This window comes from Hyperolius riggenbachi, chromosome 11, assembly GCF_040937935.1.
Source record: "Hyperolius riggenbachi isolate aHypRig1 chromosome 11, aHypRig1.pri, whole genome shotgun sequence".
NCBI classification, from domain to species: domain Eukaryota; kingdom Metazoa; phylum Chordata; class Amphibia; order Anura; family Hyperoliidae; genus Hyperolius; species Hyperolius riggenbachi.
The window spans coordinates 172,831,657-172,854,634 of record NC_090656.1 but is presented as its reverse complement, the minus strand read 5'-3'; the positions used below and the strand labels follow the sequence as shown (position 1 = coordinate 172,854,634).

Below are 22,978 nucleotides of genomic sequence, written 5' to 3'. Positions count from 1 at the left end.
ACAAGTATATGGAATTTCTTTCAGTCTTAGCAGTTGCCTGCAGGTGGCAATGGTGGAAAACATGTATTCATGTATTTCTTCCATAAACATCTCTCACCTATTGCCCAGGGTTTCTCCTCTCCAGGACTGAGTCTGCATGGATCCTTATAGTGTGTAAACAGGCTGTGTTGCTGCTCCAGCTTATCTTCTGCACCAGAAAAAGAAATATATATCCTGGTTATACACACTGATCATGGATTCAGACGACCACTGACTAATGTGATCAATAAATATATAACCTACTCAGTAATACGGTTTCTGAAGACGTATGAATAGTTGAAACAGAATATACACAAACTATGTTGTACAGACCAGAGCAGTTGAAAAGGGCGCAAGGCACGTCTAGTTAAAAAGGAGGTCCACTAAAATAGAAGCTATTTGTTGCCACAGTTTGTATAGTGGGAGCAGGACCAGACCAAGGCTGAGGCTAGAGAGGCTCCAGCCTCAGGGCGCAGTGTAGGAGGGGGTGCACAACTCACTCAGCTTTCATTCCCCTATTGTGTTCGAAGTAGAGATAAATAAGACAAGGGGATACATGGCAGTGACTGCAAGCCAGATAACTAGATATTAAGGTGTTGGGGGTCCTGGGGCGCCTCTTAGTCTAATAGCAATCAGTCTGTGATGGTTGGGGTGGGAGAGATGGAGGGGTGCACTTTGGTGTCTCAGCCTTGGGTGCAGGAGGACCTTGTCCCGATCTGAGTGGGAGACACCGGCCTCGGCTATATTAGCAGGTGCCCTTTTCAACAGGACGCCAGATGGCGTGATAGGGTTAGTATAGTGTTAAGGTTAGGCACCACTGGAGGGGTGTTCTGTGTGAAAGTAGGTAGAGGTTAAGTCATTGTGAATTTACCGATATTCACTACTGGCTATTTCTTGCACCCTTTTCAGCAGGGACTTTTATCAAATGTAGGTCTCTTTTGCAAGTGCAAACCTGTTTTGCATTCCGCGTTTTGCAATTTTAACTATGTTGGCCTTAATTGAAATGCAGGAAAAATGCAGCAGAACTAAGCTTGTCTTTTTAGGAAATCGGAAACGCATTCAGTATGAATCCATTCCCATGAGTCCAATTATAACTTTACTGTACTTGCCTTTGGAAAATCACAAGCCTTTCAAAAACCAAATGTAACGCAGCCGGTGTGAAAGGGACGTACACTATGCAGAACCTTTGGCACGGTAGCTTTAAGCTACAGTTGTAATACAAATGTTGTAGCAAATAAATGGGAGGATAGGATGAACAGTGTTGTGCATCATCAGAGAGCAGGGATACTGAACCCTACATGACTGGTATAGGACCCATTCAGGAGTACAGAAGAGGTTTGTTGGCATCAGATCATTGCTATTAAGGATGTGGCCAAGTTGCTGATCAGGCTCACTTCTGGTGGTCTTGCCCGGTAGTCCAAGGCCTTTGGAAGGCCTGCTTTCACTTGGCTTCCTCTGTGGTGGAGTTTAGCATTTTGCGCGACCCTTGGGTGGCTCTATTCCACAAGAAACCCTTGTTCCATTGTAAATACCAGTAAGTGAACCTGAGGTGAGAGGGATATGGAAGCTGCCATATTTATTTCCATTTAAGCAATACCAGTTGCCTGGCTATCCTGTTGATTCTCTGCCAAATACTTTCAGCCATAGACCCTGAACAAGCATGCAGCAGAACAAGAGTTTCTGATAATATATTAAGAACTGACAAGATTAGCTGTATGCTTGTTACTGCAGCCAAATAGATCAGCAGGGTTGCCAGGCAACTGGTATTGTTTATAATGAAATAAATATGGCAGCCACCATATCACCTCGGGTTCACTTTAAGATCTCACAGATAAAGAGTCAAAATTCCTGTTTATTTGCCTCCTTGCCCTAACCTATAAGCTCCAAGACATACGGTATCTGTAATAGAGAAGATTACCTTCTCATTGGCCAACCCGGTTGATCAGTTCTACAACATTTGTACCCCTTGGTCTGACTGACTGGCATGACGCACACCGGCAATGTCTTGGCCCTTAATGTTCTACTATGTCTGCTGCCAGGATCCATTTTTTTTGCTTAGATTGTAACCTGTGCTGGTTATTGTACAGTTATTTGGCATTTCTGTATGCCTAACCCTGGCCATTTCCTTTCACTAGGGGGTACACGTATAATATAAGGGAGGTACTCAGATTTCTTGACTGTGTACCTGATGAGCAGTTGTCAAAGTTGAGGTCTCCACAAATAACATCAAAGGCCACCAGCTCGTCTGGGTTTGCAGCACTGGAGGAGGAGGTAGATTTTCGGAATTCAGACACCCACTCCTGGAGAAAGTCTAGCTGCTCACATCGGATTGTTGCATCCCCTGAAAGAAAGAATATACAATGCATTTTTCAATAGGCACGGAAATGTTTAGGACTTTAATTTTGCCCACTCTGTAGTACAAAGTCGGCCGGCAACACGGCTTCATAGAAAAAGAATAAAGAACCAGCAACTCTCCCTTGGCACCCATCATCGTTTATTCCGTGTTCAATCAAAATCAGATTTTTATTCAAGAGTTTAGTTCCGGATATATCAAATAACACAAGTCAAAATGGCATGAGCAAAAATGACAGGACCCTCAAAGAGGTTTCACACTTATCAGCGAAAAACTGACCTTTTCTCTCATTTGCATTTGTTCTTTCCTGTACATTTTTCTACCGCACATAATAAAAGTCAATGGGAAATTGTATGCTATAGGCAAAATTATGCTGCAAGTAGGACATTTTCTTACACATGAGAAAGTTGCAAACGCGAAAATGTGATTTTTAGCAGAAGTGCGTTTCTCCATTGACTTTCATAATATGTGTGGCAAATGGGTTTGGAAAATGCACATTAATTTTAATAAGAGTGAACCCAGCCTTAACCTTAATATTTTATTGTTGAACCTTTAGAGGCAATCACTGAAAACAATTGGTTCCTGTAGCTCTCAATGTGGCTCTGTACTAGAGATGTCGCGAACATAGAATTTTCCGTTCGCGAACAGCGAACTTTCAAAAATGTTCACAAACAGGTAAACCCATCGAACTGCCGTGGATTTCAATGGGCAGGCAAATTTTCAAACCTACAAAGACTGTTTTTGGCCACAAAAGTGATGGAAAAGTTATTTTCACACCTGGACTGTGGCATGACGGATCGGGGTCCATGCCAAAAGTCTCACCAAAAATTACGGAGTTGACGCAAACTCAGGTTTTAATCCCTGAAGGGCAGAAATCACATTATGCACAGCTCTGGGTATCAGTGGGCTGTGGAGTGTCACACATAGTGAAATACCATCGTACTATCAGAATACAATGAAATAATAATGCACTGAAGTGTTACTATGTCTGCAAGTTAATGTAGCAACAGCAGTAGTGTGCACACAGCTCTGTGTGTCAGTGAGCTGTGGAGTGTCTCACAAAGAGAAATGCAATAGTACTATCAGAACATCGTGAAATAATAATGCACTGGAGTGGTCTTGTGCATGTAACTTAAAGAGACACTAAAATCAAAAAGTTCCCCTGGGGGGTACTCACCTCGGGAGGGGGAAGCCTCAGGGTCCCAATAAGGCCTCAGTCGGGTCCATTCTACTGCGCAGGCACCAAAAGACTTGCACCTGCGCAGTAGAGCAGACCTGACGGCAATAGGGTATTTCCGCCTATTTCGGAGCCGAGAGCCGCCATAGCGCCTGCGCAGGAGCCGGGAAGGTAAATATTTACATCGCCGCTGTTCGGTGGGCTGCAGCGAGACCCCCGTGGGATGGAGGATGGCGTGGGAAGCTTCATTGGAACCGTGAGGCTTCCCCCTCCCGAGGTGAGTACCCCCCAGGGGAACTTTTTGATTTTACAGGTGTTCTTTAAAGAGACTCTGAAGTCTCCTAAAAACAAGGTTTTTACTTTAAAAACCTCTTTAACCTAATTGCCCCTCCTAAAACGCCGCATCCCCGCAGCTGACAACACCATAAATCCCCCCAAATTACCTGGGGGACATCGCGGGGCTCCTTCCGCATAGAGGCAGAGCTTTCAGCTGCAGCTATGCCTCTACATGCGTCTATCAGCGCGGATCGCCGCCTCTCCCCCGCCCCTCTCAGTCTTCCTTCACTGAGAGGGGCAGGGGAGAGGCGGAGATACGCGCGGATTGACGCGCATGGAGGCAGAGCTGCAGCTGAAAGCTCAGCCTCCTCCAGCAGCAAAATCCACGACCAAGGAAGTTGTGGATTTTGCTGGTGGGAATAAGGGTGATTTATGGCGCTTTCAGACGCAGTGATGCAGCATTTTAGGAGAGGAAATTAGGTTAAAGAGGTTTTTAAAGTATAAACCTCATTTTTAGGAGACTTCAGAGTCTCTTTAATGAGGCAACAAAAATAGCAGTGCTGTGCACAGCGCTGGGTGTCAGTGGGCCATGGAGTGTCACACACAAAAAACGCAGGAGACCGATGTGCTAACCCTCAAAAGGGCTGGTTAGAGTGCTTTCACAGCAAGTGAGAAACAAGAGCAAAGGCCTAGCTAATACTTTCCCTACCTATCTGCAGCAAGTCTGGCCCTGCTCTCACTAATGGCCCATACTCACGGGCTACAATTGTCGCCGCAACATGCGCACCCCGAACTGTCGCCCGTCGCTGATGTCGCCAGGCTATTGAAACTTTCAATCGCTGGCAACAGTCGCCGCCGCAACTCCGCCGCAACTGTCGCTAGTCCGCGTGAGTACGCGGACTAGCGACAGTAACATAACAACAAATAGACGGCGCTTCCGGCAGGGGGAGGGACAACAGCGACAGCTTCCGCCGCATCAGTTGCCAGGTCCCTCCGTCGCTGGCCTGTCACGCACACGCTCCCGTGTGCAAGCGACAGGCAGTTTAGTTGCCCGTGAGTATGGGCCATAACAGTCAGCAGCCAGCAGAGAATGAATGCAATATGGCCACCGCAACTGCTTTTTAATGGGGGGGGGAGGTCCAGGAGGGAGTGCTAGCTGATTGGCTGCCATGTGTCTGCTGACTGTGAGGTAAGGGGTCAAAGTTTGGCTCCATGATGATGTATAGGGGGTGGGTCGAACACGCCATATGCTCGCAGTTCGCTGAGAACATGAACTATGGAAATTTGCCGGATACTGTCTGCCGGTGAACTGTTCAGGCCATCTCTATTCTGTACCTGTCAATAGGTATTGAGCTCCACTTTTCTCAAACAAAATGCTCGAGGCGTATCAGGTGTGAAGGGTATCTTCTCCAAGCTGAGGTTTTCAGTTATTGCAATAGGCTGAGGTTTTCAGTTATTTCCATAGATATGCAATAGGAATCAAATCAGGGATACTTTAGAATAGTTCAGTGTTATGTTCTTAGCAATTGCTGAGAGCTCTAGCTATGGGGTTTGGATCATTATTCATGACCTGAAACAGAGCTTTTTGACTGGTCAGTACTTTTCATTTCAGTTGTTTTGATGTTTCAGTGTTAGACTCAAAGCAAGCACCCTGTGCCAGATGAAGTAACATAGCCCTAAAACATAACTGAGCTGCCTCCATGTTTCACAGTTGCTATGGATTTCTTTTTGTTGATTGTTTCATGTTTTTACCGTGAGCAGGCGGCTGGTGAGACTAGCCAAGATCTCCAGTTTTATCTTATCTGCCCAAAGGACATTCTCCCAGAGGCCCTTTGGCTTGTCAATATACATATATCTGGATATTTAAAGGGGTACTATGGCGAAAAATTGTAAAATTTAAAATATGTGCAAACATATACAAATAAGAAGTACATTTTTTCCAGAGTAAAATGAGCCATACATTACTTTTCTCCTATGTTGCTGTCACTTACAGTAGGTAGTAGAAATCTGACAGAAGTGACAGGTTTTGGACGAGGCCATCTCTTCATAGGGGATTCTTAGTAAGGCTTTTACTCTTTATAAAGATATACCCTAAAAATTATTTAAACAATGATGCTGGACAGCTTCCCTACTCGCTACACAATGCAACTGCCATTCACTAAGTGCTTTTGAAAATAAATAAACCCTGAGAATCCCCCTATAAAGAGATGGAGTAGTCCAAAACATGTTGCTTCTGTCAGATTTCTACTACCTACTGTAAGTGACAGCAACATAGGAGAAAAGTAATTTATGGCTCATTTTACTCAGGAAAAAAACTACTTCTTATTTCTATATGTTTGCACATATTTTAAATTTTACAATTTTTCGCCATAGTGCCCCTTTAATGTATTTCCTTCAGCAGTGAAGCCCTCCTGGGTCTTCTCCTATTGGTTCAGTGTCACTCTAAAGCTATCTTTTTTTCTCTGCCATTCACACTATCCTTTTGCCCACTCTGGGGTTGATTTTTTTTCTAGCAGTCATGTCCATTGAAGATGTCTTGAGTTCTGCAGACATCATATTTAATAATTTTCAACGGTTGTCACAGGAACATGAAGCTACCCGGAGATGGTCCTATTGCCTTTGCTTATGCTTATTTATTTTCTTTCTTTTATGCTTATTTATTTTCTTTATGATCTCCTCAAATTACTCTCTTGATTGCTTTCTGTGGTCCATGTTTAAAGTATGGGACACGGTGGACTGAATTCACTTAACGTTATTGTGCACTGATAGCACATGTTAAGTTTACCACTTGTTACACAAAGTTTATAGGTGTTCTGTATTTTCACATCACATCCATATGCCATGGACGTTTTAAAAACATTTAAAGGGGCAAAAATGTGTAAAATTTAAAACATGTGCAAACATAGACAAATAAGAATTATGTTTTTTCTAGAGTAACATGAGCCATTAATTACTTTTCTCCCATGTTGCTATCACTTACAGTAGGTAGTAGAAATCTGACACAAGCGACAGGTTTTGGACTAGTCCATCTCTTCATAGGGGATTCTCAGCAAGGCTTTTACTCTTTGTAAAGATATTCCCTAAAAATGATTTAAACAATGATGTTGGACAGCCTCCCTGCTCGCTACACAGTGTTTTGGAAGTTGGACAGAGCAACTGCCATTCACTAAGTGCTTTTGAAAATAAATAAATCCAGAGAATCCCCCTATAAAGAGATGGACTAGTCCAAAACCTGTCGCTTCTGTCAGATTTCTACTACCTACTGTAAGTGATAGCAACATAGGAGAAAAATAATTTATGGCTCATTTTACTTGGGGGAAAAAAATGACTTTTTATTTGTATATGTTTGCACATATTTAAATTTAATAATGTTTCCCCATAGAGCCCCTTTAAATGCAAAACTACTTCCACCTGCAGTGGATGTCTACAGGGATTTTTGTATCCCCATATTCCTTTGCCATGGATGTCCAAAAGGCGTTTAATACAAACATTTGGCTCAGTGTCAACTCTCTACTTTACTAGAAATATGCAAATAATTCTAAGTTGATGCAGAAATATGCACATGCTACTGCAAATCTATGCAGCTTTAATAGTCCATTTTACAATAGATTTTTATAATAATTAGTATATTTCTGTATCATAATAATTTGTTTAATTCTCAATCATCTCAAATGTATTTGCACCTTAATAACAATCCTACTGATAAATTAGGACTTTGGTACAGCAAGACATTTAAAGGACCACTCCAGCAAAAAAAGTAAGTAGTTAAAATCTGACAGAACCGACTAGTCCATCTCCTCATTGGACATTCTCAGGGTTTTTTTAAAAAAAACATTTCCTGAATGGCATTTTAACTGCCAAAATCCTAAGATACCAGCCAGCCTCCACACTCACTTTCAAACTATTTTGTCAGTTAGACTTAGCAACTGCCATTCAGGAAATGCTTTTGACAACAACAAAAACCCTGAGAATCCCCCAGGAGGAGATGGACTGGGGCCCTAACTTAGGCACATCTATTACTGGGAAGGGGGATAATAGCTGAAGCACATCTAGCTATTATTGGGGAAGGGGAGGTGGGGCTACCTGAGGCACATCTGGCAATTACTGGAAGGGGGCTATCTAATACTGGGGGGCACAGCTGCTATTATACTGGGGAGGGTGGCTAATACTGGTGCCAAATCTGGCTATATATGCTGGGGGGGGGGGGGGGGGGCTACCTTGTACAGGGGTTGCATCTGGCTATTGGGGCTGCATAATACTGGTGGCACATCTGGCTATCTATACTGGGAGGCAACCCACCTTATCCTGGGAGCTCATCTGGTTACCTATATTGGGGTAAATCTGGCTATCTAAGCTGGGCAGCACGTCTATACGTGTACTATGTGAGGTGATCACTGATTGGGGGGTGCAACTCTAGTGCTGGAGTACCTTGTCCCGGCCCTGAGCGCTAACATGTTACACAGTGCTGTACAACAAATAAGGAAAACATTACAGTATTAGACAAGGGTACAGAGACAGGTCATACTTAATGATTCAGAGGTTAAAATACAGAAAGAGTGACCACATCTATTTGGTGGTGGAGTGAAAGCATGGGGGAAGAGGGCCCTGCCAAATGAGCATACAATCTAAAAGGGGGAATAAGGACACAATAGGTGAGAAGGCTAGCATGTATATTCTGAAGAGAGGTCTAGGAAAGGGGGGGGGGGGGTGGTGGTGGTGGTAAGAAAGCAAGTGTGTCATTAGGGCCTGCTTGAATAAGTTGATGGTGGGGAAGATTCGGTTGGGGGTTGGAAGGGGAGAGAGAGAGTAGGATCGCTCTGGAGAAGTCCTGGAGCCTTGCATGTGAGCAAGTGATGTCTGGAATGGCCATCCCTAAGGTATTGGAGGAGAGAAGAGATCAAATTGGGGAATGTCTTTATAAGATATGATATGTATTTATATGCCAGGCAAAGAAGTCTAAAGGGCACTGAGTACCATTAAATGTTTTTTTGTTTACAATGAGCATAAGGATAATATGCATCTGTTGCATTTTGTCGTTTCCATCATTGTCTGTAGCACACGTGCACCACAATGCATGCAGAGACACTGCCAGAAACTGCAAAATGCGGCATCTGCGTCCGGTCCAAGGAGATAGATGGCACTTCACATACAGGCTGGAGACTAGAGGAGCAGCACCACCGTAGGTAAGTAATGTGGCTCACCCAACCTCCGTGATCAGTGCTCTTTAGATTTAATTGTGAAGGAGATAGGTAGCCAGTGAAGGGACATGCAGAGTGGGGCAAATGATGAGCGTTTGTAGGAGTGGGTGAGCCTGTATTACAGGTTATATTACTAAATGAAGCAAGACAACTTCCAGAGAGCATATTTCCATGGATGCTCCTAATCACCAGTTACTCCTCATGAACCGCATGACAGTATGTTTCAAACCATCTCTCCCTCATAGTGGCACAGTGACTCACAGCAACTATGTACTTTTTATGTCAGCACAGTACCTGGCTGCTCTTAATGGAGTCTAAACACCTGGTTTCACTTGCTAACAATAAAGTAGCCAACTACACTGCACCTCCCTGCTTTTCATGGAACTACATAAACCAGTTCCTCCTTGTGGTAGTACAACTTCCCCTTGCTCTTCATCTTGGCCATTCCTGAAGGCACTCAGATGGTGGGTAGTGGGTTTGGATTTTCAGCTAAAACCTAAGGATCTGAGGTGGGTCAGGAAATGGGTGTGAAGAGTAAAGGATGTAACATGAAAGCGACAACACACACCACCAGTAGACACATGAGCACAGCCTTGCATGCGCAGTTGCACGGAGCCCTCGGCTTTGGCTCACTGCGCATGCGTAGTCGGGCTCACGGGGCCAAGATAGATGGAGGAAGCTGCGTGGCCCTGAAGAGATCAACCCGTGGCCCTGTAAAAATAAGTTTGCTTTCTTAAAACAGAAAGAATTTGTGATAATTCAGGTTGGAGTGAGTTCCAAGATGTCTCCCTGTGCATCACTGCTGAATATATGAAAATTAACCATTGTTGCCCTTAGAAGCTTAACACACCTCCAGAACCGCTGTTGTAAATATAAAATATAAGATCAGTAAAAGGTGAGAAAATAGTAAAAATTCACAAATTACAATACAAGTTGTTCTTAACAATCGCTCACTTGTTGCTGTGACTGATATTTTTTTCAGTTTTCAAATATTGAAATGAAACAGTAGCTGTAAAGGCCATGTCACATACAGCAATTTCTAACAGAAATTAGTAGCTAGCTATAATACAGCTCTATGCAGCTGTATTGGGTAACATTAGCAGCAATTGCAGCTGGCAATTTGTAGCTGTTACAAACCTCTCTGCATGAAATAGCCCATAAAGCTCTGAATAGAACTTAGAATAAAATATCAGTAATAGGTGGGCTGAATCTCTTACCAGCTGCACATGGGTCAGTCCTGTCAGTTTTTCACAGAAAGGCTGATTTTAGGATTAGTTACAACATTAAAAACGTATTACTGGAAGCGTGTGTAACACTATTTTATATAAAGTGTTTTTCAAATTAGTTGTTCCTAAAGGACACCTGAACTGAAAGGGATATAGAGGCTGCCATATTTATTTCATTTTAAACAATACCAGTTGCCTGGCTGTCCTGCTGATCCTGTGTCTCTAATCATTTTAGCCATATACCCTGAACAAGTATGCAGATTAGATGTTTCCGAGTAATATACAACTTGATCTAGTCGGACTTCAGTTGCAAACTGCATGCTTGTTTCAGGTGCGGGATCCAGATACTACTACAGCCGAAGAGATCAGCATGACTACAGTGCAACAGTGATGAGCGAAAATGCCGATATTCAATTTGTAATTTTTTGCATGTCTGCACATAGCAGGGTGAGCAGGCATGACTGGGAATATCCTATGTAATAATCCCCCAGTCTCTGTGTCCTCCTGTGTCCGTGTCAGCTGCCTGGCACGCATGCACTGCACTCCAGGGGCGGGCTTTGGGCAACGGTCGTGTATACGGCATACGGCTGTGGACGGCGTGCGCCAGTTGCCTAGCGCCTGTTATTAAACAGGCAAGCTTTCGACTAGTTATATTTAATGTACAGTGCTGCCTGATATAGGTTAGCGAGAGCAACAGCAATTTAAACGTGAGCATAACCTTATCTAGTAAATGAGGAAGCATGTTAATACTGTTAGGCCAGAAACCCACTAGGAGTGATTTCTAATGCAATGCAATGCTATGGGGGATTTTTTTAAAATCACATCGCTCAAGTGGGATCACACCGATCACATTACATTAGCAAGAGTTTTCAAATCACAAAGCGCTCAGAAAAGCGCTCCTAGTGGGTTTCTGGCCATAGTGGGGTTTTTTTTGTTGAAAACGATCAGTCATGGTTCACTCTGTTACATATGCTTGTTTCCAGATGAGTCAGAAGGCTGCACACAATGTCCCTGCACAGTGACCTGTTACTCTCTGTCTGATCTGTGCAGACCACACACAGATGCAAGGCTCAAACACTTTGCACTCCCTGAACATCACTCACTGTGCTCACTCTTTATATTTCATTCAGGAAACACAAACAAAGTCACTGCGCAAAGCCGCTAATGTAAATACACATTTATATGATTTATCACACATTAACCAGATACTGCTCCCTGATTCTGTACAGCAGGATGCTTCCAGGCCGCCATACACCCTGAGAGGAAATTTCTGTGAGATCCACGTTTGGCCTCATTTATCCAATAAAAACAGTCGCCTCATAAAAATGTAACATACCATATTTGCCGCCCTATAAGACGCTCCGGAATATAACACGCATCTAGGTTCAGAGGGCAAAAACCAGGGGAGAAGAAATATATACTAAACCTGGTGCATCCGTGTTTCAGGAGAGTCTTGTACAAATGGTGTCCTACTGTGTTCCCCATGTCTACCCATGTGTCTTTCTGTGTGCCCCGTCTCCCTCATGTGTCCTTCTGCGTGCTTCATGTCTCCTCCTCCTGTGTGCCCCATGTCTCCTGCAGTCCGTGTGGCGGCATATATTGGGTAAGCTGTTGCGCACACGGAGGGGGGTCCAGGAGATTCAAGGGGAATAGCAGAGGTACATGGGGTAGCGGAGGTACAGGCAGGGAATCCCTGACATGGCAGCGGGCGTTCATAAGTCTTGGGTTTCCCTGCCTTTGCCGTATAAGACGCAGGAACTTTTTCTCCCCATTTTTGGGGGAGAAAAGGTGTGTCTTATACGGTGAAAAATACAGTACATCTTATCATACATCCATCTCACACCTAAATGCTTTTTGGTTTTCTTACATATTCAATTTTATTTATAAAGCGCTAACATATTATGCAACGCTGTAACAATGTTACACAGGGACATTATAGCATTCAGCAATGGTACACAATGTAGGGATAACTATAGCAGATGAGTCATTGAGTCCACATTGTGGTGGAGAACAGCACAGGTGGAGGAGGGCCCTGCCAAATTGGCATACAATCTAAGGCCTCCTTCAAATTGGGTGCATTCAGAAACGCATTTAAGCACATGATAAAAAACACCTGCGCAATTCATAACACGTTTCAGTGCATTACTGTACGCTTTCTTTAAGTGGACCCATGTGTTTTACACTCGCTTATTGCGCAAACACTAAACAAGCAGACATATTAAGGCAAGAAATATATGCCTAATAACAAACACAAAATAGGTTAATGCGAGGGAGGGCAGGTCATCGACCTGGTAGGTAACTCTCAGTAATTAAAGAAAAAAAGGGGCACCTCCCTACATACAATAGTGTAATGGATATGAAGAAACTGGTGCATGAGGCCAGAAGTAAATGCAAAAACTCACTTTATTACAGCCAATGTGAAAACAATAAAATCAATTAAAACCAAGGCAAAAACATGCCCAGCCCAAAATCCCTAATATAATACAATAATTACCATAAGCCCATCTGTATGACCAATAATATGCACAATGTCGTAACCGCAACTAATAAATATAGTTTGCGTGAGTCCACTGAGATGCCATGATGTATAAGTTACAGCATGTGTTGACAGTAATAAAGTAGTTAAAGCTGACACTATCACATCACAGCTCCCCAGTGGTAAAGACTATCTGTCTTAAACGTGCAACAAACCTAATATAAAAAAGCTCCTGGACTATGCGTTAGAAGTGCAAAAAACGTGCCTTCAATAGTGAAGAAAACAATGAGACCTCATTGAGGATAACATGATGTTTGATAGGGTGAACAATATAACGATATCTATATACGTGTATAGGTATATAAACAAGTGCTGTGGAAACAGCCAAATAATCAAGTGACAGATAAGAAGGAGAAGCACAGAGCAGGAGCGAAGTGGTGGGGCTTACCTAATAGTGTGTGTACCAAGGGCTGGGGATGGTTGCTAGGGCGCTCCTGCGCCCGTCCGACTAGTTCCGCCGAAGCTGCTGCTTTTACACCCGCTTAAACGCGTTTGAAGGCATTTCTTTCAGCATGCATTTTTTTTTTTTAAAACATATTTTATTTGGTTTTTTCAGGATTCTACATAACAAAGCTAATAGCAAGTGTTAACATGTTTCCTGGAGCATATCAGCATGCATTTTGCTTATTTGATGTTGTACTTGTCAGTAAAGATTTGTTTTTATTTGTGTTTTTTTTTTTTTACTCCTTGCTTACTCCCTATAGAAAAGAATTAGGCCCCGTTTACACTTAATCAGTTGCTCTCAGTTATAACTGAAAGAAAACTGATTTTCAAAGTAATGTTTTCCTATGGCAACTTTCACACTTAACGCGTTTTAACTGAAAGCTTTTTCACAATGCACTGCTATGGAAAAAACGTGCACTAATGCGTTCCAAAGCACGCCAACTGATTAAGTGTAAATGGGCCCTTAGGGGTAAAAAACATCTCCAATGCGCTTCTATGTGCTATAAAAGCGCACCCATTCACTTGGGAAGACATGAGGACACATAGGGGAGACAGGAGGACACATGGGGGAGACATGAGAACACATGGGTGAGACATGAGGACTCATTGGTGAGACATTAGAAGCCCCAGGTAAGTTAAACTCTTTTTTCCCTTACAATACTCCTTAAAGGATAACCTTGTTAATGCAGTATGTAAGGGAAAAAAAAGGAATGTTAGATTCTTACCCAAGTAGGATAAGTTACTGGAAGCTAGTGAGGCAACCCATGTCATTCTCGACCCCTACGCTGCTGGCTGGGACCTTCTTCCTCTTGGTGGCTATACTCCCATCCATGTACGCGTGCAGCCATACTGCACAAGAGTGAGCATGACCGCGCCTGCGCTGTACCATGAAGTGGGCAAGCGGCTTTGCGCTATTGTGCAGGCTCAACATACATGCGCAGTACAGCCTCGCTCGTACACCAAGGGAAAGCAACCTCAAGAACATATCTGACAAGCTCTTGCCAGATATTTTCGGAGGTCACAGTGCTGGATCAGTGGATCAGAGTTGAAGAGGACATGGGGGAGGTATTTAACTTGGATTCTTCTTACAGGTTTCCTGCTCCATAACCCCGCCTCAAGTGACACAAGATAGCAGAGCTGCCGCAGGGTCCCTGACAGCTGCTCAATCTCTATAAAGAAGTGCTTGTGACATGTGCCATAACTGCACCTCTCTAGATACGCCTCTGGGCCCATACGCAATTAACTTTTTCTCCTGCGTTGTCTCCTGGGTGATTATTTTAATCTTTTCTTTAATTAAAATAACTTATCAGCATTTTACAATAGAAAAAGTAACTAAACGTTAGTAAAAAAAAAACCATCTTGCTTGGTGGTTGAACCACTTAAGTACCAGCGGTCTCTGCCCCCTTAAGGACCAGAGACCGCTGTTACAATAAATGATGTAATACCGACGAATCACCGCAAATACCCACCGCAACCGCTGTCCACGCTGCTTGCCAGGATCCTCAGGACCCCCACTCTACCGTCTGTATGACGGCAGAGTCATGTGAGCGAGTCAGGAGCCGCTTTCACTGGCTCCTGACTGTGTCTATCAATGTAAGCCAATGAGAGTTGCTTACATTGATAGGCAGGGTCAGGAGACTTCAGGGCGAGCGAGCTGCGGTGGGGAGAATGCAATGCAATTTGCATGAGTGATGAAAACAGCGAGTATGCGCGGCAGCGGTCAGTTGAAATCTATATCCTGCCAGCCGCAGCAGCATCAAAACAGGGCGTAGATTTCAATTAGCGTCGTCCGGAACTAGTAAAAAAACTTTTAATGTGAAAGTAACACCTAGCTGCCTATACTGGGGGGACATCTGATCTGACTGCCTATATTGGAGGGATATCTGGCTGCCTATACTGGGAGGGGGACATGTGGCTGCCTATACTGGCGCCTCCCACTGACTTTCTAATCCTGGGGGCTCTTCTAGCTACCTATACAGGGGGGACATCTGGCTGCCTATACCGGGGGGCATCCGGTTGCATATACTGGGGTTTACCCCTTGCTTACTTGCACTAGGGGCTCCTCTAGCTACCTACACTAGGGGGACATCTGGCTGCCTATACCACGGGGGACATCTGGCTGTATATACTGGCGCCCCCACTGACTTTCTAATACTGGGGGCTCTTCTAGCTACCTATACTGGGAGGACATCTGGATGCCTATACTGGGGTCTACTCCTTGCTTACTTGTACTAGGGGCTCCTCTAGCTACCTATATTGGGGGACATCTGGCTGCCTATAGTGGGCGGGGGACATCTGACTGCCTATGCTGGGGTCTACCCCTGGCTGTGTAATACTGAGGGCTCTTCTAGATACCTATACTGGGGGGAGGGTGGTTGTTATCTGGCAACCTTTATTGTGTATGGTATTTTGGTTAAACTGCAGTATTGTAGTATCGACATTTTGCTGTGAATAAAAAGTCTCTGGGTTACACCTTGGGCACTCAGTCTCTGAAAGGTTTGCTATCACTGTAGTAGTCAATGCCAATATACCGGTGTGTGTGTGTGTATATATATATATGTATGCAATACATGAACAGTAAATGAAGTTGACATTTTAAGGTTGGTGGCTTACCTGCCAATGCATGCAGGTGAGTGCAGGAGATATATCCCACAATTCTTTGGTCCTGAGGAGTGGTCCCCACCTGCACCTGCAGAATTGGATATAACACACAACATTCAATTATCTTGCGCAGCTAGGAAATCTATTTGTTAACTATTATATCATGTTAAACACATCAGCCGCCATTATAAATATTTATAATAAACCAAAGTCCTCCTTTCTTATTTGAAAACATTTGAAAAGTCCTTCTTTCTTACTGAACCCCTGAGATTCCAGAGCTGGTTACATAAATAGTGTCTAGGCAGTGGCATTAGGGGCCCACATAGGGCCTTTGTCCAGTTGCTACATTATCTCTTTATTGGTGCAGTAGTGGTAGTGATCAACTCTATGTTTGCCCCTGACACTGCAGAGCTGGTTACAAAAATAGTGTCTAGGCAGTGGCATCGAAATAGGGGATTGAGGGGTTGCGCTCGCACCAGGGCCCCTGGACCTAAGGAGCCCAGTCACTACATTATCTCTTAATAGGTACATTAGTGGTAATGATCACCTCTATATGTGCTTTAAATGATGGTAATCATTAATGGGCCATTTCTTTCCCTCTGTTTACAACTCTCACACAGTGACTGTCCTTGGAACACTGGTTTTCATGGTTCGTATCATGTGATTATTATATATACAGTGCTGTGTGTAAAATATACACAGAGGCCTATGGCTCTGTGTTTAGGCACTGGTACAGGAAGTGATGGAATGCTAAGGTTGGCCATTAGCTATGGGTTCAAGGGGGTACCTAGAAATCCCCAGCCCCCCCTTGCAAAAAAAATCCCCCCCCCCACTTCCCTAGGGCCCGCTCAGGGACTTTTGTGCGGCAGGAGGGGTCGCAACATAAGAGGAGAGCGAGGCCGCAGATTGGTGGGGAGGGGGTACATTTCACCCTCTCCCTCACCTCGGGCTCTCCTCTCAGAGCTCCCCCTCCTGCAATAATTGGTGGCAGCGGGCAGGCAGCGGCAGGCTGAACACATTACCTCCTACTTGCGGAGGTCTTCTGATCTCTAAGAGCAACTTCCTGTTTACACAGGAAGTTGCATGAAGCTCTTAGAGATCGGAAGACCTCTGGCGAGAAGGAGTTAATGTGTTCAGCCTGCCGCCACCGCTGCCTGCCCGCTGCCAACAATGATTGCAGGAGGGGGAGCGCTGAGAGGAGAGCCCGAGGTGAGGGAGGGGGGGAATGTCCCCCTTCCTACCGATCTGCGGCCACGTCTCCTCTTATGCTGCGACCCCTCCTGCCCCACAAAAGTCCCTGAGCGGGCCCTAGGGGGCCCCGGGCCCCCCACGGTGACAGGGGTCGCATCCCCTTTTGTTACGCCAGTGTATGGGTTGTTAAGGGGGCAGGTTTTTAAGGTGGTTAACACCAAGTTAGTGCTAGGAGGGGGAAGGTTATTATTAGTAGTGTAGATCGAACACCCAGTTATTCGGGCTCGGGGCGGCTCGGCCGGACATGGTCCTGATGTGCAGGATATTGGGCCAAACACCGAGCCTAATTGAAGCCAATGGGGACCAGAGCATGCCTGCGAGCCTAATTGAAGTCAATGGGGACCCGAGCATGCCTGTGGTAGGCCCAATATCCCGCATATCTGGACCATGTCCGGCCGAGCCGACCCGAGCCCAAATAACTGGGTGTTCGATCAACACTAATTATTAGGCATCAGGAAGTAGTAATGTAATGCTGGGTCTAATGTACACACAGAAAATACAATAAATCAAGGTCCGGTCGAAGCTCGGGTCATACACGAAAAGTCAGAAATGCGTGGTACAGAAGGACTAATGTAGAGCTAGGTCAAAGACGGGCTAAGATCGTTACACAGGTAATCAGATGACTACAGTACAAGGGATAGAGACAGGTGCTAGGTCAATGTTCAGGCAGACGTCATACACAAAGGATCAGATATACGAGGCACAGACAAGGATGAGACAGGGACAAAGTCGTTAAGCTAGCCGAGATCTATAACGGGTATCAGATGACTGAGGTACAAAGGGATGAGACTTTAATCAGAGTGGTGGACTTGCCGGATCATACACAGAAATACAATAATTACTATAATTACAATATACTGTATATTCCTGCGTATAAGACTACTTTTTAACCCTTGAAAATCTTCTGAAAAGTCAGAGGTCGTCTTATACGCTGGGTGTCATTGATGCGGGGTGATACGCCCTATCCAGTTACCTCCTCTCAGATCTCCCTGCTGAGGGAGCGCAATCTATTCTTCCATACCGCTCTGATTAACAGGTAGACAAGGAGAGCTGACCAGTCTACTTAAGGAGAGTTGACCAATGCAACAAGTCAATTGACTATATACTGTTATATACTGGGTAACACATACAGTACAGCACCAGTTACTGTTCATACACAGCACCAGTACATGATTTTTTTATTTTAATTTGGTGTGTGTTGGAAGAGGGGTAGTCCTATACGGCGAGTACATCCCAAACTCTATATTTTAACTGGAAAAGTTGGGGTGTCGTCTTATACGCCCAGTCGTCCTATACGCCGGAATATACAGTATATATATATTACACCGTTCTAAACTGACTGGAGTACATATATATCGGACTGATGCGCAATATATGAAGTGTAGCTCTCAAACAACTATCTCACAGGATAAGGGCCAAGAACCAGCATACTGATTAGTATCAAGGCCAACGAGCAAGTGAATACTCTGGCCTTAAATACGCAAGAGGCAGTGCAAAAGCCCAGCCCCCAAAATTGACAGCACCTCCTGCAATAAGGTGTCAGCTGATGACATCACAGCTGACACCCCATCAGACATGCCTCCTCAGCCTATAAAGGCAGCTCTGAGCTGCGCGCGTCCTGCCAGAAACAATAATCCGACCCACATCTACAAGGGACCCGGGGATGGAACATTCTGATTCCTGTCTACAGGGGAGCCAGGGATGCCATTACCCAAAGAGGAAGCTTCCTCCAGCTGCTCCACACTATCAGAACAGCCTCCAGAGACCACACCAGATCTATTAGGCTTAGGTGATCAGTGGGTGAGATCTATCCGAATACCAACAACAGAACAGCATTTCAAACCAAACTCTCATGCTGAATCAACTGACACCAGAATTAATGTACTGAATGCAGCATCCATTGGAACACAAGTTCTCCTGTTTTGAACATTGAATGGGTCCATGCAGTAAAACTAAAGACACTCCAGGGGCTGCATGAGATGAGGGACATTTGCTATGTGCGATTCTTGGTGTATCTAAGTGAGAGAGATCAGGAGCCCAATGGTGCAGTATCGTTTTTACCAAAAGTATTATACTCACAAAGTTGGGTTGCAAAAATCTGCAAACACCATTCGAGCCTACGGGAAAATAACCGTTCCCACTCGGTATTCCAGGTTCTGGTTGGTTTCATTCCTTGGTTGTATTAGAAACACTAGGGTTTGAAATACGGGACCGAAGGGTTGTAACTATTCTAGAAAACACTGTTGAGGGTACCCTATATATTTAGTACAGGTATGTTAGGAGTAAATGGACCTTACCTCCTTAAATGACAAACTGCAAAGGTGAGTATAAGATTTTTGACAGGTGCTGGCCTGCTTCTTTAGGTCAATACAAAAAGTGCCTTTAATCGCAGTGAACCACGGTCATGAGAGAAAGCGCCTCATTTAGTACTTGGTACTAGATATATAGGGCAGACCTCTGAGTAGGCAGTGAAACGTGTGGCACACACAGAGATTAAGGTTCTGGGAAGTCTTGTGCATTATAATGTTTACTGTTTCCATGGTTTCCAGAAAGTTTTCTCAATTTTAGAGAGTTAAAACAGCCAAAGTGTAAAACTGAAATATAACAATTAACATTAATTTACAAAATTGTGAAGTGATGACAGTCAATATAGAGTATAATGGATTTGTGAAATGGAGTTAGTCTTAACATTTTTAATTTACATCCAGACGATAGAGGTCTGCGACCTGAAAGCATCTTTCCTGTAGTTCCGATGATAGGCCACTAGTAAGCACTGCACAGATATGCTTTCCTGACTCTTAATCTGCATATACTGTTCTATGAAGACATGAGAGAGATGCACAGGAGATGGTCTGCTAATGCCACTCCAGAGGAATACAATAGCAATTGGCCAAATAATGAGGGGTGTCTGAAAAGACAAGTGCTATATCGCTGGTTTTGTAAATCACCCCCATACAATGCAAACAGATAGAATGCACCATTGATATTTTAGGTAAACACTGATTAACCAGATTTTTCTTGATTGTAACTACAATGTTATTTGCATATATCCTTTTAATGTTGTTTGACAATCTATTTACATTTTATCCTACTAGCTGATGGCCCAGTGTTGCCCGGGTATGTATTTGGCTGGTGTTGGCTCCGCCCACTTTTTCAAACCCTACCACACAATTACTCAATTACCTAGTTTGTGAGCTTTGCAGTCTTTGGCATCAAATCTGATTGGCTGTGGCTCCACCCCCTTTTTCTGAATTCGAACCCCAGTCACCCAATGACCAACTGTACCGGGTCTGAGGCTTGTGCCATTAACAGTGTAAGAATGGCAGCAATTAAATATTCCCGTTGAATATTAACAGGTGAATTTTGCTTGGCTTTTGTAGGCTCCACCCATGGAAGCAATTAAATATTCTCCTAGAAAATCAATAGGTGAATTTTGATTGACTTTTGAAGGCTCCACCCACTTTTCTGAATATTAATAAAAGTCACCCAGTGACCAGTTGTACAAAGTTTGAGAACCCTGCCATTAACAGTGTAAGAATGGCTGCAGTTTACATTTTCCCAGTGAAATTTGTATTTGTCTCCACCCACTTTTTGGTTATGGGGATAAAAATATCCTATATGTTATTCCAGATAATGTACAATTATGTGTGTTCCAAATTTCATTCAAATCTGTTCAGCCATTGTTGCGTGATTGTGTAACATACGTCCAAATATCCAAACTTTCGCATTTATAATATTAGTGAGATTTGATCATCTTCATTCTGGATCTAATTCCTTTTTTGCCTAATAAAGCATACTACAGTCCATTACTACCTTATATTCCTGACTGTCTACCATTTCTCCATGCGTAACCTTTTTTTCTTCCAGTATAACTCGAAGAAATCATAACTTGTTATTTTTCTAGAAAGTCAATCTGGCTCCCTGCTTCACAGAACAGTAAATTCAAACTTGGGAACTTTATTTCACATAGATAAGGGTGGATGCTGAGCATTATGGTGAAAAGAAAATGTTTTAAACCTTGAAAACATATATGGACAGTCCAAAATCCCAACATCGGATTATGCACGTTATGTCAGACAACATATACCCTAAGGCCCGGTTCACACTTGCGGTGGCCCTCCGGAATCGCCGTGCCGGAGCCGCACCGCCTGCAGAACGGACGGAACGGACGCACGGCATAGCAATTAAAGCCTATGCGTCCGTTCACATGGGTCCGTTCTGCAGAACCGGAGCCGGACCGGATCCGGGCCGGATCCGGACTCCGGCCTCCGTTCCAACATGCGCTATTTTTTCATCCGGCCCCTCCGGCAGCCGTATCCGGGGCGGAGCCGGACTGCACCATCCGGCCAATACAAACAAATGGGAACCGGAGGCCGCACAACACACTGGCTGAGAAATCCGGATCTTCTACCCCACTTCCTATGCGGATTTTTGCGGCGATATTGGCTGGGGACATATGGGCAAGCATTTTGGAGTGGAGCAGCACAGCTGGATCCGGATCCGGAGATGTTGGCAGCATGTCGGAGGTGGAGGTGAGTGCTAAACAGCAGAGGGCCTGATTCCACAGGTCCCCCTTCTGCTGACCTCCCAGACCCCAACATTTTTATTTTTTTTTACGTATATTTTGCCAAACGGATCCGGATCGCATCCTGATTACCACCTGATGCAACCTGACCGGATCCGGATCGGATCCGGATCAGAACCGTACGGTTCCGATCCGGATCCGGTCCGGATCCGGTCAGGTCATCCGGTCCGTTTGGCAAACAACCGCTAATGTGAACCGGGCCTTAAGTGGTATCTTACTGAGAAATCCCTTAGCTATATTTGACTGTTGACAAGGGCTTAAGAAAGATAATCTGCTCCAGCCCCCACCGATAATGTTAGGCTAAGCTATACATTAAGAAATTATATTATCGCCACCGCTGACCAAGAGCTGGTAATACAGAGTAATCTTAAAACAAAGGTCAGAGGTCCCAGGGTGGTAACATTTGTAAATATAAAATAATAGGCGTTTACACATTTATATGCAGCAATTCACACTTTTACCTGAGCAAGCAAAATACATTGTAAATTAAGTCTGTTTATCTCTCATTAATGAATCTCTCTTTAATCAGGAGTTGGTTGCCTGTGGTTTGGTGGTAAGCTACATATCACCGGGGGAATATGTCGCCCAATCCCTGCCGAGTACTAGAGCAGCCACATACGGGTCATCAACCTCTGGCTGATGATGCATATGTTACTATGCGGGGGTCGGAAGGACAAAGAGCAGTGTGGCTTCCGGCAGACAGGGGAGTGGCGAGAACAATGTGATTAGGTGTCAGGCATTGATAAAAATCCAATGTGCAGGATCATTAGCGAATGCCGTTGCACCTCTGTACTCACGCTGGTCTAACCCAATTCTCAGCCATGGTGGTAGTTATTGTCCGCCATTGCCAATTTCAGACCAGGGTGGGTATGGACCTTTAGTCATAGAGAGAATCTGAAGACATAACAACAAAAGTTGTTTAGGTTGCGGTAATACCTTTAACCACTTCCGTACCAGCAGTCTCTGCCCCCTTAAGCACCAGATACTGCTGGTACCAAAAAACGACGCCTCCCAATGAATCGTCACACATACCTGCCGCTCCTCCATCCCCGCAGGAACCTCTCTCTGCCGTCGCTATGATGGCAGAGCTGTGTGAGCAGGTCAAAAGCTGCTTTAATTTGCTCCTGACGCTGTTCATCAATGTAAGCCAATAGGATTGACTTACAGTGATGACAGGGTCAGGAGCCAATGACCGGCTCACACAGCTCTGCCATCACATAGACGGCAAGGCGAGTGATCGGCGGCATGGAGAGAGCGACACGATTGGTGGGAGCGGCAGGAGTTTATGGGACGGGATGATTGAAATCTACACC

The 22,978-nt window shown here is 44.4% G+C and overlaps 2 protein-coding genes across 5 annotated transcripts in view; one reads left to right on the top strand and one right to left on the bottom strand.

The window, feature by feature from the left end:
* Window positions 1–8,894, top strand: part of PRMT7 (protein arginine methyltransferase 7) — a 162,759-nt gene extending 153,865 nt beyond the window's left edge. Inside the window, exon 20 of the transcript XR_011024816.1 lies at window positions 8,880–8,894. The gene's annotated coding sequence lies outside the window, so the exon portion shown is untranslated. The remainder of the gene's footprint in view (window positions 1–8,879) is intronic.
* SMPD3 (sphingomyelin phosphodiesterase 3) overlaps window positions 1–22,978 on the bottom strand; it is a 300,699-nt gene that overhangs the window by 20,682 nt on the left and 257,039 nt on the right. For all 4 annotated transcript variants that reach the window (XM_068260747.1, XM_068260749.1, XM_068260748.1 and 1 more), the window contains 3 exons: window positions 15,842–15,917; window positions 2,204–2,359; window positions 98–187 (listed from right to left, as the gene is read on the bottom strand). In XM_068260747.1, the coding sequence (XP_068116848.1) occupies window positions 98–187; window positions 2,204–2,359; window positions 15,842–15,917 (322 nt within the window). The remainder of the gene's footprint in view (window positions 1–97; window positions 188–2,203; window positions 2,360–15,841; window positions 15,918–22,978) is intronic.